Source organism: Chiloscyllium punctatum, chromosome 7 (genome assembly GCF_047496795.1).
Source record: "Chiloscyllium punctatum isolate Juve2018m chromosome 7, sChiPun1.3, whole genome shotgun sequence".
In the NCBI taxonomy this organism is placed as follows: domain Eukaryota; kingdom Metazoa; phylum Chordata; class Chondrichthyes; order Orectolobiformes; family Hemiscylliidae; genus Chiloscyllium; species Chiloscyllium punctatum.
The window spans coordinates 81118046-81136841 of record NC_092745.1 but is presented as its reverse complement, the minus strand read 5'-3'; the positions used below and the strand labels follow the sequence as shown (position 1 = coordinate 81136841).

Genomic DNA, 18796 nt, shown 5'->3' with positions numbered 1-18796 from the left:
ATATTGACTACTTTCTCAGGCAATTCATTCCACACGCTGTGTGAAAAAGTTGCCTCAGTCCCTTTTAAAGTCTTTCTCCACTTGCTTTAAAAATATGCTCTCTAGTTTTGAACTCCCCACTCTGAGGAAAAGACCTTTGCTATTCACCTTATCTATGCCCCTCGTGATTTTAAAAGTCTCTATAGTGTCACCCCTCAATTTCCTATGCTGCAGAGAAAGATGGCCTAGCCCATCCAGCCTCTCCTTGTAACTCAAATGTTCCAATCCCAGTAACATCCTGGTAAATCTTTTCTGAACTCTCTCCAATTTAATAATATTCTTCCTATAGCACAGCTACCAGAACTGTACACAGTACTCCAAAAGTGGCCTCAGCAACATCCTGTTCAACCTCAATATGAGTCCCAACTCCTTTACTCAATGGTCTGAGCAATGAAGGCAATTGTGCTAAATGCCATCTTAACCAACCTGTCTATCTGCTATGCAACTTTCAATAAACTGCGTACGTGAACCCCTACGTCTCTCTGTTTGACAGTACTCCCCAGGGCCCTATAAGAAACTGTATAAGTCCTGCCCTTATTTGTTTTATCAAAATGCAACATCTCGTATTTATCTAAATTAAACTCCATCTGCCACATCTCATAGGCAACAGGACTGATCATACAAAGTACACAACTTTAAAAACAGCATAATTTATTGTCACTCAAAAAATAAAATCAGGAAAAATATAATGGCAACAATAATGGCAGATTACTTGTAGTTTTGTCCTTCTGGTAAATAAGCTTAAAACAATGAGTCATATAGCATTTGAGAATTAATTGCTTTCAATGGACTGACATTGGAAAAAATGCTGAAAGAGACATCGTCAGATATTCTTTCATGAAAATACTATCTCCATTTGATGCACTAAGTAATTTTATACATGACATTTGTTGTGTTTTAGCTGACATAAAATATTCCACGTCTAAGTGGTAATAAAATCTAAATCTCTCTAACAATAAACAGCATATAATCTGCTTCAGATTCAGATAATATTAAATGGCAATGCATTTAAGCTATGTACAGTGAAACTATTTCATAAAAACAGTACAAGAAATATGAAATTAAAATTCATAAAACAATGAAAGAGCATCCATTAGGTGATTACTGGACCATTAGCTGATTTAAACCTGCCAGCCCATTCAAAGTATTATGCCCTGAATCATTGAAAAAAATACATTGTTGATGCCCTCCAATTCTGACATTTCTACGTCATTATTTCAATCCTTTATTGTTGTAGGTCAGCATAATTCTGCAATAGAAAGTCTGTTCCAGTGAAGCAGAACTGTCACTTGGCAGAAAAAATGATTAGAGAAACTTATTTAAAATGAACTTAGGCAGGATATTAAATCATTCTAGACAATTTAATACAGCACAAAACTAATTGCTAGGACCTGCAAAACTTAATGCTGAGAAAACAACTGATCCAGTGTGTTTAGTGTAAGATTAAGTTTATCTAGTTTTCTAACATTTATCTTTAAAACTTCCTTCGAGCTTCTCTTCCTCATTCCTTCTAAGGATGTAAAACTAGGTAACTGTTTAGTTAGCTTGATTTTACTTTTCCTCTACAATAAGCAGGCTTTTGAAATGTGATTAGCCTTCTTTCCTACTCCCCTTTTAGCTCTCTCCTTTAAAACTAACAGCTGAAGTCCTTGGAAGAGAAGTTGTCATGCATCAGGATTTGGGGCTGTAAGTGCTTAGAAGAGATTTTGAATAAATACATACTAGCATGATGCTATTAAGTTATCTTTGGCTCTCAAGAGCTTAAATGTGCAGCTTCCAGGAATGAAGATTAGTATTTGTAAAACATGTCTACCCAGAATGGAGCTATGGAGCTTCGACAATTTACATAAAGTGTTAGCTGCCAAGATTCTTCAGTTAACCATTCTTGGAGAATGTGTGTGTGCGTGTGAGAGAAGTCAAGTCTTTGGCCTTCTAACCAGCCATGACTTAGAGATTTAGAGGGTGAATTTTTTCAGGGCTTTATCTCACTTGACAATCATCATTTCATTCAGTAATGCATCCAGATTCTAACATTGGAGATTCTACTTTATGGAAGGAAAGACATTTTTAAATTAATCGGTTCAGAAGATTTCTGATATAGCCTTGGAGTAGGTAGGACTTGAATGCAGACTTTCTAGTTCAGAGGTAGGGACTTTACTTACCACTGCACTACAAGAGCCCCAGGGAAGTTCCTAGATAATTATTGAAATTTCTTCTTTTTTGCCTCTTCATAGAATTAGAACAACATGTACCTGCTTCCTGAACTCCCTAGAATGGAGACAACCCATTAGGGAATGGGAGAAAGGAATCAGGAAAGATAGAAAATGCTAAAATCAGATATGTTTAATTTGCTACCTCTTATTTTAGCAGGTGAAATAAATATAAGAATGTACCCTCTAAATTATTCCATTGTAAATTCAAGAAATAACCAAATAGACAAAAATCATGTGATATTCATGAAAAGAGACAAAGCATGAATAGGTCACATTGATACACATTAACTGCGCATCTCCAGCACTACCATCCATCAGTTCTACTTTTTAACTTCTCTTGAATATATAACATTTCCAGCTCTGAGGTAGTCATACATTTTACCAATATGGCATGAAATACTCTTGTTGAATATACATTTGCGTCACTATACTTTGGTCTCTAACTCATCTATTTCAATGGTACAGTGATCCTTTTTGGTGCCGAGACCCAACTCTATTTGTACATTATGGGATCCATCTGGGGTAATAGCATAGATTTGTTTGTTTGACTTGTTAGCATCATTCGTGCATCCATTTCTCTGATAGGCCATGATTGGATTAATGCTTATAGGCTTTGTTTCACCAATCAGTGGAACCTAAATAAGATAAAATAATGAGATGATTAGATAGATCACTCACTGTTGCTGAACAATTTGATAAATTGGCAATTACTCACGCAATGATTAATCGGTATTGGCAATACAGTTAAGATGATAAGTTTCAAAATTATCAGTGTAAGTTCTAATTTTCGTTTCATGGGGAGTTGCCCAATGCAGTGGATTACTCATCTATTACTGAACCATATGGTTTAAATTCCATTGATATAATTAGGCAGAAAAGCAAGACAACTGACCCAGTCTCCTGCATGATCACCCAGTGACGATGTAAATTTACTCCTGTGTCCCAAGTATTGAATCAAACAGGTTCTATGGAAGGTAAGGATAATGGATAGCATTTCAAGATGCCAGGACATCATATTTAAGAAATCCAAAACAGTGTGAATTCAGTCAGTTACTATATCTGAGGGATATATTATATAGAATGAACTTGTGATATTGATTGTACTTTTCTCTTTCAGTCTCCTGCTCCCGGTGCAAAGGTGAAATTGACCTGGGAAACTCAGCTAGTTTTATTTCAGCAAAAAGGCATGGCATCTGGTTCACTGACTATCATCTCCTTACAGATAAAACAGAGAAAGTGGCAAGGGATACACATCAAACTCCCCATAGCAGCCATGGTTGACAGCCTTGACTGTTCATGTCTTTATCTCCCCCACCAAAACGTTTAGACTACGGTGATTCCTCTCACTAGAACACATACTTTTCAAAATTGTCAATATGCAAAATGCCCTAATAGACTCTGATCCAGCCACAAGTATGTGAATGTTCTGTGCTAGGAGCACACCCATTCCCAGTTGAGGGCAATAGAATGATTCACTGTAATAAGTATCTCAGTTCTACATAGCCTACACACCAGGGCTCTCCTTAACAGTTCTATCGAGATTACTTTTTAATTTTCGGGGCACATTTTTCATTCTCACTAATTCATTTATTAGATGATGCAGTCATGCAGTAGCAATACCTTCTGTATTTTTTGGTGACAGATTTGGACTGAAAAGTAGAATTAGAATTCATCAATATCTCCATACAATGCTTTATGAAGGCTTCTAATTTGTGGAGTCAATTCCACAATGCTTCTAGCATTTCATGGTAGTGGCTGCAGATGATGCATTGTGAGAAATCACATGCATGTAGCAGTGATTTTGCATCTATTAGAATCAATGGATCAAAAATCTCGTCTTATTTCTCACAATATTATTTCTGTGAGGGCTGCTCCCCACTTGGAAACTTGGAATTGTTTCTTATGTTTGAAATGCACACCTGTTGCCAACACGCTGGAACCAGAAGACTCCACAGACATCATTGTGTTGCAACCACCAATATTGCCTCTCCTTCCACAACCAGTTATCTTTAGAAATGCACTCTGCATTCCCCTGGCAACCCACTCACTGCCCCCTTCACATCGCCTTGCCATTCCCCTGACCAAACCCCTGAACACTCAGACATAAATACAAAGTTAGAAGGTTTAATTTCCATCTAGTGAAATCACTGGATGGCCCTTTGCATCATTCTCTATTAGTTAGGAAGTATAACATAGCCTTCACATCATAAACTTCAGCAAAATGGTACATCATGGAGTGTTAGAATGATTGAAGTTCAGACATAACACACATACAATTATTACTAATGGGCCACCATAATGATGGCAAAAGATCACCAGAAACTGCACTTATATGCCAATTAAGATATAGTGTCTGATTAGAAGAAACCTAAGGAAATTCTAAATCCAGCTACAATCTGGCAGGGCAACATATCTTAAAAGACGACTGTCCCTTAATTTTGGTCACCAAAATTTAGGATTAGTTTCAGCGCCCCTTCTCACTGTATTTAAAAGGTTGATACTGGTAATCAAAGTGAAGTGACTTCAATATAACTGCAGAGACAGAAAGCCATAAGACGAAATGTTGTGTTCTCTTCAGTGATATGAGGAGCTGCTGTGTAGGTAGGTAATGATTGAGCATGGCATGATCTCAAGCAATCCCTTTTGGGACATAATCAATACATTTTGTGGATAGGAAATTACAAAATATGATGTAAATCATTTCTCCATTTTCCAAAGGCCACTATCAATAGTGATCAGAATTTTTTCTCCAGCCAGTACTAATAACTGACAAGTCCAACAACAAACCAGAAAGGGTACTGGTAAGATTTAGAGTGAGCTCTACACTGAGTTGAAGTTTGCCCAGGCAGATCACGGAACAGGATATGTCTGCATGGAGTGCACTGTATAAACAGAAGGCTCATTGAATCTGTTCACTATAAGGAAGCAGTTTCAGCAAAACATCATTGGGCTGATACTGCTACTACAGGTACATTTAATATTCAAGCTGATCACCAAAAGCTGCTTCCTCAAATAAAGTGGGGATTGAAAAATAGCTTCTGGATTTGGTGAAGAGTGCAAGGAGACTTCAGATTTGTTTTTGGAGCTGCCCTCTGAGTGATGATGCGATAGTGTTTGAGTCACACAGAGTCGTGTTGTGATTTCTGGCCACAATAAAGAAAATCCAAATAGCAGGAAAATAATGAAGATAATTATAATCCATGGCTCTTAAATGCTTTCAGATTATTGTAGTTATCTATATTAAATTACTTAGTGACATGCAGCGATCAGAAAGGATCAATTCAAAACTTGATGTTGTAGGGAGTATGTTGGATCAATTATGTTTTTTTTAATATTAAAATGTTTTGTAAGGCCAAGGGGAATTGACTTAAATTGTTTCTGTTGATTTTCTTTGGCACAAGGTTTTGTGTCACTGTCACAAGGAAGCTGAAAACTGTGGGAGTGTATGAAAAATCTTTTATTAAAAGCTACATAATAGAATCACAGAGCCTAATTCTCTGATAAGGTTGGCGCTGTCACATCCTATCACATGGAAAAGATTTGAAACAACTCTCAGCAGTAGCTGGAACCTAGTGGTAGTCAACTGGTCACATATTCCGCATTCCACCAGATTTTCCTTTAGTAATGCAATTCTATAAAAATCAGGTTAGGTGTGTACCAGGTAACATCGACAAAATAATGACAGGCTGTTTTTCTTTCCTCACCTTAAATCTATTTGGAGGAAATATTTTCTTCTGAAGAAGTTACCAAAGCAATATCGTACACATCAAAAAAAAAAGCATGGTCATGTTAGTCTCAAGCAAATACATTGCAATTTCAGCATGGAAAGATTCAAGTACAGCAAGAAACAGTCACTTCTGCAAGAATAAACTAACACTGTCAGAGACTGTATTTAAAAAGTTCTAATATTTTCTGGGCATTGAGAAGATAGTTTAATTATTGTAATCACTGTTTAGACGTTTTGCTTCCTGCCCTAAATGAAGTGCAGGTCTGTGGGTGTTAGCTTCTGGCATCTTGCCAAAAGATGTTAAATCTTGAAGGCAAATCTTAGAGAATGTAGAATGAGGCCACATGGATGTCTTAATTGAAACTGATTCTGTCTTCACCTCACATTCACACTCTTTTCAAGAGATGTCCTGGTTGCTTTGCCTGGGATAAATTAATTTAGATCAAAGGTCAAACCTGGCATCTTTTTTTTGCTGAAAGACTTATTGTCATAGCAGATAATCAACAGGTACAGCCACTGTGCTATTGGTTGAACATAACAAGTTATTTTCCATGTCCAATCATCAGATGTCCAGTCTTTAAAAGAGTTAATAAGCCACAAAGCACATCTGTTGAGTAAAATCAAGTTTGAAAAGAGAACAAAATAATTTTCCTACTTCATCATTTTCCTGAGTGAAATTCTTTCGGCAGATATGAGCCATGATTCCAGCTGCCAAAGCATCTCCCAGGACATTAATCATGGTCCGAAATCTATCCCTTTCAAAAAAGAAGCCACTAAATGTTAGCTCTCTGTTAAAATACCAGCCAGCGAGGTAGAAACAACTTCTTGTAAGGTTTATAAATAGCAAAAATAGGAAAAAATCTTTGCTTTACAACTTACAGTGCCCAGTCTACTGCAATTATTAGAGTGATGTCATCTGTAGGAAGACCAACAGATGTCAAGACAATAACCATGGTGACCAGTCCAGCTTGTGGAATCCCTGCTGCACCTATGCTGGCTGCTGTGGCTGTTATGCTGCAAAAATATACAATAACAAGATATTACTGTAAAGTGGAAATCCAACTTTTAATGAATGTTTTGCTGCTTTGGCATCTAACTCTCCTCTTGTGATTGAGAGTGGGCACTTTATCCACATCTCCTGCAATCCTGTGATATAAAGAATGATGCCATCTTCAACTTTGACTTCCTTTTTGTACACTTGATTACTCAATTCTGCACAGTTGGCATAAATACTTCTGCAGAGTTGTGTTGTCCAAATGCTACGTCAGTCAGTGTGATACGCTATTGAGGCATGGCCTACATTATTACAGGAAGTGATACAATGCTACATGAACTTGCTCTCTCATAGCTTTGCGGCAAGCTGAAGTCACAGTAAGATTATTCTTAAATAAGTTCTCTTCAGATCAGCAGACTCTAAATATTCTTTAGCAGCACAACAAAACCAAGATTATAATAAGTTGAAGGCATCAAATTGTTGCTGCTATATAATTCCAGTTGAAGATAGACACTTTCCAAAACCTTTCCAAAGCATTCCTGATGAAGGGCTTTTGCCTGAAACGTTGATTTTCCTGCTCCTCGGATGCTGCCTGGCCTGCTGTGCTTTTCCAGCACCACTCTAATCTAAACTCTGGTTTCCAGCATCTGCAGTCCTCACTTTTGCCTACTTTCCAAAACCTTGTTTATTAACAGGTTAGTTGACCACAAAGGCACCACTGTCAAGTTTGTGAAGTATCTCCACAGAGGCCAGTATCCCATCACCAAGTCACTCTTTATTTATATGTGGAGAGTCCTTGGCACTGATCCAGCTCCCTCAGAGCCAACTCTAAGAGAAGAGAACCTCTGATACTCCTGTCCTTATTTGTCAGCCAGGGCTCCCTGATTGGACCAGATTAACAGCCCCAATCAGGAAACGCATCTCCGAATACAATCTTTACAGCTCACTATTTACATCATTGTGTTACCTATCCAAAATATGTTTATTGTTTTGATTTCAGGAAAACATCCATATTGAAGCATTCAGGAATTCCTGATGAAGGGCTTATACCTGAAACGTTGACTCCCCTGCTTCTCGGAAGCTGCCTGACCTGCTGTGCTCTGGCAGTGTCACCCTTTCCGAAGGAATGTAACAAGTTGTGTATTTTAGTACTGGTTTTGGAATCTAGAGTGTGCTAGCTGTTGTATGAGTGATTAGGATTGGTAAAGTGGACAGGGTGGGGGGGGGGGGGGAAAAGGGCAGCAAGCTGTTATGTTGGTGCTAAGAGTTCATGTAGACACCATAGCTCCCAGGCCTCATTTTACATTAGAGATCTAACTCCCATCTGAAGCCAGTAGGTATTACTCCCAGCTGGTGGGAGAATGTGGGAATTTGGACAGCAGGAGACTACTGTTGACGATCTAAGAGAATGGTCTATGGTGCTGCAGTAAATGGCTGAAAGGAATGAAGAGAAAACCTGTGGTCTGAATGGGATAATAAGGGGGAAGTAAGGAGGAGCAATGCCTGAAGGGTCCAAGGGAAACATCAATTCCCATTGGCCTACAATTAACCACATCACCACCGTTAACTTTTCAAACTGCTTAACTTTCTGGATTTCTTGTATCCTTTCCCTGAAAGGTTTGTCTTGGCAAAGATATCACAAGAGGTGTGGTTTCCCTATACAGGCCTGTGGGTAAGATTGCAGCATGACACTATCTGCATTATCATTCAAGGATTTTATCAGCCTCCTGAGCATCTGAAAATTAAAACTGAAACTCACTAAATCAGGAGGTGAATCCAATGTCATTTTAACTGTATCTACGTCTATTAACTGACAGATGGAAGGCTCAAATTCCATGGAGATTTTCATTTTACTATGGAAATGATGAAACTGATCCAATATATATAGTAATTCATGGACTCAAAATCAAAATATAAATCATTGGATTCTTTATAAATCCAATGAGTAACTAATATTAAAAATGGAATCTGCCATCCCTTACTGGTATAACCTAGCTGGTGTGGCCTATCTCTGACTGCATTCCCAAAAAACATTGCAATGTTTTCTGTAGTGGCCTTGCAATCCATTCAGTTATAAGACATCAGACACTGAACAGAAATAGTGGATACATCCATTGGCAATGATCCGCATCGGGAAAAGACTCAAACAATCGTATTCTATTTAGCCCTGGAAAATTCCACCTCATAAAGAGCAGCAATAATAAAAGTATTTGGTCCTATGACGCTCAATATTGACTCTGAACCTAAAGAATTGTCTGGCCTCAGGTGAAACATACTGCAAATAAAAAGAGAAAGTGTATATTTCTGTGTTAGATGAAGACAAGTTTAAGGCTCCCTGTGGCCTAATAACAGCAGGCAGAATGCAAAATTAATGGCAAACTGGATAATGTATTGAAAGGCAAGTGGCTCCCATTGATACAAACCCCAAAGAGCAGTTGATGAGAATTCTTGTGCATGTTGGCTTCTGTCAGAACCACCTGGGATGAGTTGGGTAGATTTGCTGTGACCAATCCTGTTCATTTTTTTTTAAGATTAGATTACTTACAGTGTGGAAACAGGCCCTCCGGGCCAACAAGTCCACACCGCCCCGCCAAAGCGTAACCCACCCATACCCCTACATCTACATCTACATCTACATCTACATCTACATCTACATCTACATCTACCCCTTACCTAACACTACGGGCAATTTAGCATGGCCAATTCACCTGACCTGCACATCTTTGGACTGTGGGAGGAAACCGGAGCACCCGGAGGAAACCCACGCAGACACGGGGAGAACGTGCAAACTCCACACAGTCAGTCGCCTGAGGCGGGAATTGAACCCGGGTCTCCGGCGCTGCAAGGCAGCAGTGCTAACCACTGTGCCACCGTGCCGCCCACAAAGTTATGAAACAAAGTTACTGATACCAGAAGGAAAGATGCCTACGTGACATCTAAGGCAGAAGATGGTTGCATCTTCATAACATATGTTTATAGTATGTCAGTAAACAGCTTGTTACATTCCATCTGTAATAAATAACAGTCTCTTGAGAGATATCAAGCTCAAATTCAAAGTAAGTTTTTACATCACTGCTACTGAAACATTCTCATAGAGCAAACATAGAACTGATACAGCACATAACCAGAAAGTAAAACTGGTTAGCTCCTCTTAGGAAGAGTCTGTTACAGATATTTTCTCATCAATCTGTTCAGGAATATTATGGTATACCTCTGGAGCAGGTGGGACTTGAACCAATGCCTCCTGGCTTGGAGGTAGGGACACTACCACTGCACCACAATATATGAGTTAACCCTTGCTGGTACAAACTATCTTTTACAACTAGAAGCTACAAAATTTCAATGAGCTCAAATAAATGAAAACTCCATTTACCTTACAGTAATAATTTGTCCAAAGTCCAGTTCATAGTTGTTAACCTGTGCTATGAATATTGCTGCTACAGCTTCATACAAGGCAGTGCCATCCATGTTGATTGTAGCTCCCACAGGCAATACAAATCTCGCAATTCTTCTGTCGATATGATTATTTTCCAACAGGCACTTGAAGGTGATTGGCAAAGTGGCAGAACTGCAAATAATCAATGGCAGCCATAGTTAGACCATAGTGCAAACTTCAAATAGTGAACCCACCCATGCAGATCCAATGAAGTGCATTTTCATCCTGAGGCAGAGGTAGGATTTTGAGGTGGCTCTACTGGAAATGTATGAGGTCAACTTCCTGACAAGTCTCCTGCTTTCCCATGAATTTAGTGGAAATGCCTTCTTGGAAGTTGCATCAACTCACTAAAAAGCTGTAGCCAATCAACTGAGGCAGTTAACAAGCCACTGGATAAGGGTTCATGTGGAACTGTGGTAAAGATCCTAGCTCTGAGCCAAGAAATCTGTTTTCAGGTCCCACGTGCTCCAAAGATGTGTCACAACATCTCTGAACAAGTCAAGTAGAAAATGCTTTTTTAAAAAAGTCAAATGATAACTTGTTCCAGGGCTGTTTTTGACACAATGCACAGGAACTGGGCTGGGCCATCAGTGTGCCTAATGAAAGGAGACAGCTATCCAATAGAGAGCCAGAGAACTGGGAGCTATTCTGACACTGCACAAATAGTGCTCTTGCATGACCAGCTTGTTTTGTGTGGGGTTAATAGGGCAGAGCGGTGGGGGTGGGGGGGAATGATCCAGGCTGCCATTTCCTTGCAACAAAATGAGACCAACTGTGGTATTTTCAGACCCTCTCTTCCTCTTTCCCTACCCTCAATGGTGCTCAAAAAAAACTTACTCATTCATTTCCATAATCAAGAATTTACCCTTTCTGCCCAATATCCATGTGACTTGTATGCCAAGGAAACTCAATAATGTGTACCCTCTTTACAGGAATCTTAGCCATGCCATCAGTTGTATTTCTCCTTACACCTCCTCCTACTGCCCCCTTGACCATGACCCCACCTCCCACCACCAAACTATCATCTTCCAGACCATCCATAACCTCATCACCTCAGGGGATCTCCCATCCACCATCTCCAACCTCATAGTCCCACAACCCCGCACCGCCCGTTTCTACCTCCTGCCCAAAATCCACAAACCTGACTGCCCCGGCCTACCCATTGTCTCAGCCTGCTCCTGCCCCACCGAACTCATCTCTGCATACCTCAACACGGTCCTGTTCCCCTTAGTCCAAGAACTCCCCACCTACGTTCGGGACACCACCCACACCCTCCACCACCTCCATGATGTTCACTTCCCTGGCCCCCAACGCCTTATCTTCACCATGGACATCCAGTCCCTATACACTTCAATCCCCATCACAAAGGCCTCAAAGCCCTCCACTTCTTCCTTTCCCACCGACCCAACCAGTACCCTTCCACTGACACCCTCCTTCGACTGACTGAACTGGTCCTCACTCTGAACAACATCTCTTTCCAATCCTCCCACTTCCTCCAAACCAAAGGAGTAGCCATGGGCACCCGCATGGGCCCCAGCTATGCCTGCCTCTTCGTCAGATATGTGGAACAGTCCACCTTCTGCAGTTACACTGGTACCACCCCCCACCTTTTCCTCCGCTACATCGGCGCTACATCGTGCTCCCATGAGGAGGTTGAACAGTTCATCCACTTTACAAACACCTTCCACCCCAACCTCAAATTTAGCTGGACCATCTCAGACTCCTCCCTCCCCTTCCCAGACCCTTCCATTTCTATCTCGGGCGACCGACTCAACATGGACATTCACTATAAACCGACCGATTTCCACAGCTACCTAGATTACACTTCCTCCCACCCTGCCCCCTGTAAAAATGCCATCCCATATTTCCAATTCCTTCGCCTCCGCCACATCTGCTCCCAGGAGGAGCAATTCCACTACCGAACAACCCAGATGGCCTCCTTCTTCAAAGACCGCAATTACCCCCAGACATGGTTGACGATGCTCTCCACCACATCTCCTTCACTTTCCGCTCCTCCGCCCTTGAACCCCACCCCTCCAATAGCCACCAGGACAGAACCCCACTGGTCCTCACCTACCACCCCACCAACCTCCAGATACATCGTATCATCCTTCGTCATTTCCGCCACCTCCAAACAGACGCCACCACCAAGGATATATTTTCCTCCCCTCCCCTATCAGCATTCCGGAAACATCACTCCCTCCGTGACTCTCTCATCAGGTCCACACCTCCCCCAACCCAACCTCCACTTCCGGCACCTTGCCCTGCAACCTCAAGAAATGCAAAACTTGCGCCCACACCTCCCCTTTTACTTCCCTCCAAGGCCTCAAGGGATCCTTCCATATCCGTCACAAATTCACCTGCACCTCCACACAAATCATTTGCTGCATCCGCTGCACCCGATGTGGCCTCCTCTATATTGGAGAGACAGGCCGCCTACTTGCGGAATGTTTCAGAGAACACCTCTGGGACACCCAGACCAACCAACCCAACCGCCCTGTGGCTGAACACTTTAACTCCCCCTCCCACTCCACCAAGGACATGCAGGTCCTTGGCCTTCTCCATCACCAGACCATGGCAACACGACGGCTGGAGGAAGAGCGCCTCATCTTCCGCCTAGGAACCCTCCAACCACAAGGGATGAATGCAGATTTCTCCAGCTTCCTCATTTCCCCTCCCCTCACCTTATCTCAGTCCCAGTCCTCAGACTCAGCACCGCCTTCCTGACCTGCAATCTTCTTCCTGACCTCTCCGCCCCCACCCCCTCTCCGGCCTATCACCCTCACCTTAACCTCCTTCCACCTATCGCATTCCCAGCGCCCCTCCCCCAAGTCCCTCCTCCCTTCCTTTTATTTTAGCCTGCTTGGCACATCCTCCTCATTCTTGAATAAGGGCTTATGCCCAAAACGTCGATTCTCCTGCTCCTTGGATGCTGCCTGACCTGTTGCACTTTTCCAGCAACACATTTTTCAGCCTAACCTATGATGATAAGCAACTCATATTCACTATCAAGGGAACATCAGATCCCTACCTCAATGATGATTGCAGTCAAACAAGGCCGTGTCATTATACTAGTTCTTGTCTCCAACCTTCTTCACTGCAAAACTGTACCTCAACTTCAGCAAATTACCCATTGGCATGGAGAAACAGAACAGACAGAAGGTTGTTCAATCCACACTGTCTTGAATCCAAACTCTCTAACTGCAGCCAGTGAGCTGAATTTACAGATGAATTTGCAAGTTTTTTTGTCAAGAGGTGTGAGGGAGGAGCACTTCTGGGAAGGTGAGTAAGACCGTTTAAAAGACTTACCTCAGGTGTTGGGGCCTCCATTTGTCAAGAGGTGTGAGGGAGGAGTAAAGGACTGATGGGAAGGTGAGTAAAAAACAAAATATTTTGAACAGAGCGGTGAGGAAAGAGGGCAGAGAGAAACGGGCGCTACCGGCAAGTTTTTAAGTGGGTGAGATCTAAACTCGAGACCCTATACCGTAGGGCATCCCTTCCACCCACCTCCTTTAACCTTACTAAGAGTCTGTAAACTTGATAGGTTTTCAGGTTTACTCATTTTTTCTTTTCTTCTCTTCCTTTGTGTAGTCCTGTGTGGGCTTTCAGAGTAGCGGGGTATGGCTGATAGGGCAGTTGCATGTTCCTCCTGCAGAATCTGGTAGGTGAGAGACACTATATATGTCTCTGCTGATCACATCTGCAGGAAGTGCACCCAACTCCAGCTCCTCGAAAACCGAGTTCAGGAACTGGAGCTGGAGCTGGATGAACTACGGATCATCGGGAGGCTGAAGGAGAAATTGAGAGGATGGACAGGAAGGTGGTCACTCCTCAGACACAGGATAAAGACAGCTGGGTTACAGTCGGGGAGGAAAGGGAACCAACAGATAGGGCAGGGATCCCCTGTGGCTGTTCCCCTCAGCAAATAAGTATACCATTTTGGATACTGCTGGTGGGGACGGCCTACCGGGGGAAGCCATAGTTGTCAGGTCTCTGGCACTGAGCCTGGCACGGTGGTTCAGAAGGGAAGGGGGGAAAATAGAAAAGCGCTAGTCGTAGGGGACTTAGTAGTTAGACAGAATCTCAGGAGATTTTGTGGTTAGGAACAGGTCTCCTAGAAGGCTGTTGCCTCCCCGGTGCCTGGATCCGGGATGTCGCTGATTGGGTTTACAGGATTCTGAAGGGGGAGGGTAAGCAGCCAGAAATCGTGGTACATATTGGCATCAATGATATGGCGAGGAAAAGAATGGATGATCTGAAAAGTGACTACAGAGAGCTAGGTTGGAAGCTGAAGAGCAGGATGAGTAGAGTAGTGATCTCGGGTTTGCTACCGGTGCCATGGGAATAGTGAGGTGAGGAACAGGCAGCAAGTGTAACTCAACATGTGGCTGTGAGGCTGGTGCAGGAGGGACGGCTTCAGATACCTAGACCATTGGGATACCTTCTAGGGAAGGTGGAACCTGTACATGAAGGATGGGTTGCACCTGAGCTGGAGGGGCACAAATGTCATAGGTGGGAGATTTGTTCGTGGGGTTTGGGAGGGTTTAAACTAGTTTGGCAAGGGGTTGGGAATCAGATCTACATATCTGAGAGGGGGGCAGTTGTAGATTGGGCAGTGACAGGATGTAGTGAATCTATCGGGAAGGTTTCTCACGTGATGAAACAAAGGGATTGGTTAAAGTGTTTCTGCTTTAACGCAAGGAGTGTCGGTAAACTCGGTAGGTTTTCAGGTTTACTCATTTTTTTCTTTTCTTCTCTTCCTTTGTTTAGTCCCGTGTGGGCTTTCAGAGTAGCAGGATATGGCTGATAGGGCAGTTGCATGTTCCTCCTGCAGAATCTGGTGGGTGAGAGACACTATATATGTGTCTGCTGATCACATCTGCAGGAAGTGCACCCAACTCCAGCTCCTCGAAAACCGAGTTCAGGAACTGGAGCTGGAGTTGAATGAACTAGAGCATGGATCAGTACTTGGGGCTATGATGTTGTGGCCATAATAAAGATATGGGTTTCACAGGGGAAGGATTGGTTGCTAGATGTTCCAGGGTTTAGAACATTTAAAAAGAACACCGAGGGTGGAAAAAGAGGAGGGCGTGTAGCTTTGCTAATCAGAGAGTGCATCATAGCTACAGAAACAAGTGTTGTTGAGGAAGGTTTGTCTACTGAGTCAGTATGGGTGGAGGTTAGGAACAGCAAGGGAGAAGCCACCTCATTGGGTGTTTTCTACAGACCCCCTAATAACAGTAGAGAGATTGCAGAACTCATACGCTGGCAGATTTTGGGAAAATGCAGATGTAGCAGGGTTATTGTTATGGGTGATTTCAACTTTCCCAATATTGACTGAAACCTCTTTAGTGCAGATGGTTCGGATGGAGCCATTTTTGTCAGGAGTGTTCAGGAGGTTTCCTTACTTAGTATGTAGATAGGCTGATGAGGGAAGAGGCCATTTTGGATTTGGTGCTTGGCAATGTGCCAGGACAGGTGTCAGGTCTCGCACTTTGGTGACAGTGACCACAACTGCCTCACATTTACCATAGCTTTGGAGAGGGAAACCAGCAGTTACCAAGGGAAGATATTTAATTGGGGAAAAGGAAATTATGACGCTATCAGACAGGAGTTGGAAAGTACAGACTGGGAGCAATTGCAGAAAGGGCACAGCAGACATGTGGAGACTGTTTAAGGAGCAGTTGTTCCAAGTGATGCACGTATTTGTTCCTCTGAGACAGGTTAGAAGGGGTAAGATTAAGAAGCCTTGGATGATGTGAACAGAAGAGCTTCTTGTCAAAAGGAAGAAGGCAGCTTACGTAAGGTGGAGGAGACAAGGATCTAGCACAGCTTTAGAGGATTACAGGCTTACTAGAAAGGAGGTCAGAAATGGACAGAGGAGAGCCAGGAGGGGACATGAAAAAGGCTTGGCAAGAAGGATTAGGGAGTACCCAAAAGCATTTTACTCATAGGTGGAGAATAAGAGAATGATCAGGGAGAAGGTAGGACCAATCAGGGATAGCATATGGAACTTGTGCATGGAGTCTGAGCAGATAGAGGAAGCCCTAAATGAGTTTTTTGCTTCAGTTTTCACTAATGAAAGGGACCTTGTTGGGAATGAGAACTTTGAGGAGATGGGATACAGGCTTGAACAGATCAAAATTGCTGAAATTGATGTACTGGAAATTTTGGCAAACATTAAGATCAATACATCCCCAGGGCCAGATTATATTTATACTCGGCTGCTCTGGGAAGCAAGAAAGGAGGTTGCTAAGCCGCTGATGAAGATCTTTGCTTCCTCACTTTCCAACAGAGTCGTACTGGAGGATTAGAGGGAGGCCAATGTTGTTCCACTTTTCAAGAACGGTAATAGGTAAATCCCTGGCAATTACAGACCAGTCAGTCTTACGTCTGTGGTTAGCAAGGTTTAGGAAAGAATTCTGAGAGTTAGGATTTATGACTATTTGGAAAAGCATAGCGTGATTAAAGGCAGTCAGCATGGCATTGTGAGGGGCAGGTCATGCCTCACAAATCTTATTGAGTCCTTTGAGGAGAGGACAAGACAGGTTGATGAGGGTTGAGCAGTGGATACGATGTATATGAACTTCAGCAAGGCATTTGATAAGTTTCCCCATGGTAGGCTCATTCATCAACCTGTATGAGATACAGGTGGTATGAGATACAGGGAGATTTGGCGATCTGGATTCAGAATTAGTTGGCTGACAGAAGGCAGATAGTGGTTATAGATGGAAAGTATTTTTCCTGGAGATCAGTGTTGAATGGTGTCTCGCTGCACTCTGTTCTTGGGCCTCTGCTCTTTGTAGTTTTTATAAATGACTTGGATGAGGAGGTTAAGGGATGGGTTAGTAAATTTGTAGATGACACAAAGGTTGGAGGTGTTGTTGATAGTATCGAGGGCTATTGCAGGCTGCAGTGTGATATAGACAGGATGCAGAGCTGGGCTGAGAAATAGCAGATGGAATTCAACCTGGATAAATGTGAAGTGATGCACTTTGGAAGGTCGAACTTGAATGCTGACTTTAGGATTAAACACAGGATTCTTGGCAGTGTGGAGGAACAGAAGGATCTTGGTGTTCAAGTACATAGATCCCTCAAAGTTACCATCCAAGTGGATAGGGTTGTTAAGAAAGCATATGGTATTTTATCTTGCATTAACAGGGGGATTGAGTTTAAGAGCTGCGAGGTTTTGCTACAGCTCTACAAGTCCCTGGTGAAACTACACTTGGAATATTGTGTCCAGTTCTGGTCGCCTTACTATAGGAAAGATACGGAGGCTTTGGAGAGGGTGCAAAGAAGGTTTACCAGGATACTGCCTGGACTGGAGGGCTTGTCTTATGAAGAGAGGTTGACTAAGCTCGGACTTTTCTCTTTGGAGAGAAGGAGGAAGAGAGGTGACCTGATCGAGGTATACAAGGTAATGAGAGGCATGGATAGAGTCAATAGCCAGAGTCTTTGCCCCAGGGCAGGATTGACTGACACGAGGGGTCATAGTTTTAAGATATTAGGAGAAAGGTACAGAGGAGACCTCAGAGATAGGTTCTTTACACAAAGAGTTGTGAATGCATGAAATGCGTTGTCAGCGGTGGTGGTGGAAGCAGAGACATTAGGGACATTTAAGCGACTGCTGGACATGCACTTGGACAGCAGTGAATTGAGGGGTGCGTAGGATAGGTTATTTTATTTTACATTAGGATTAATCCTCGGCATAACATTGTGAGCCAAAAGGCCTGCTCTGTGCTGTACTTTTCTATGTTCTATGACATTTGTATGTGTGTTCTCACTGAGCTCCAAGAAATTGTTGACTCTTTCTCTGATGCATATGAGAAAATGACAGACCAACCCCTGCAAAACTGAAGTCCTCTTCCACACAGATTCCACATTACACCACCTACCCCCAATGATTAAGACCAGCAAGGCACTGGAAAGCCTTAATCATTTTCCCCATCTTAACCTTCTCAACAAAGACAAACATGGACAATGAAATTCGTCATTATGTTCAATGTGATAACTCAGCTTATAGTTGACAAAAGGCAAGATGATTTGAGGACCAAGCTCTCAAATCCAAGGGCTAAGTTCATGGTTTACTTGGCAGTAGTATTATCCATGTTCCTGTGTGACTTGGAGACTTCAGCAATCTACCGCCACCATCTCAAAGCACTGGAGAAGACCTACCAGCAATATCTTTGCAAAGTCCTCTAAATTAAGAGACAAGAATGGCAATTTAATAACACCATTTTCTCCCAAGTCACAGGCCCCGAATCAAAACAAAAATTACTCAAAAGCTTTCCTGGTGGGTAAAATGTGGTGTTAGTAAGCCTACCAGCAAAGTAACTGAAGAAGGGTCACTGGACTCTAAACATTAATTCTGCTTTCTCGCCAGACCT

General features: G+C 42.5%; 1 protein-coding gene across 1 annotated transcript in view; it reads right to left on the bottom strand.

The window, feature by feature from the left end:
* Window positions 1–708: 708 nt before the first annotated feature.
* Window positions 709–18796, bottom strand: part of slc1a7a (solute carrier family 1 member 7a) — a 63503-nt gene continuing 45415 nt past the window's right edge. Inside the window, exons 8-11 of the mRNA XM_072574179.1 lie at window positions 10347–10541; window positions 6859–6993; window positions 6635–6734; window positions 709–2887 (exon numbers count right to left, since the gene is read on the bottom strand). Coding sequence (XP_072430280.1) covers window positions 2678–2887; window positions 6635–6734; window positions 6859–6993; window positions 10347–10541 — 640 coding nt within the window. The 3' untranslated portion in view covers window positions 709–2677. The remainder of the gene's footprint in view (window positions 2888–6634; window positions 6735–6858; window positions 6994–10346; window positions 10542–18796) is intronic.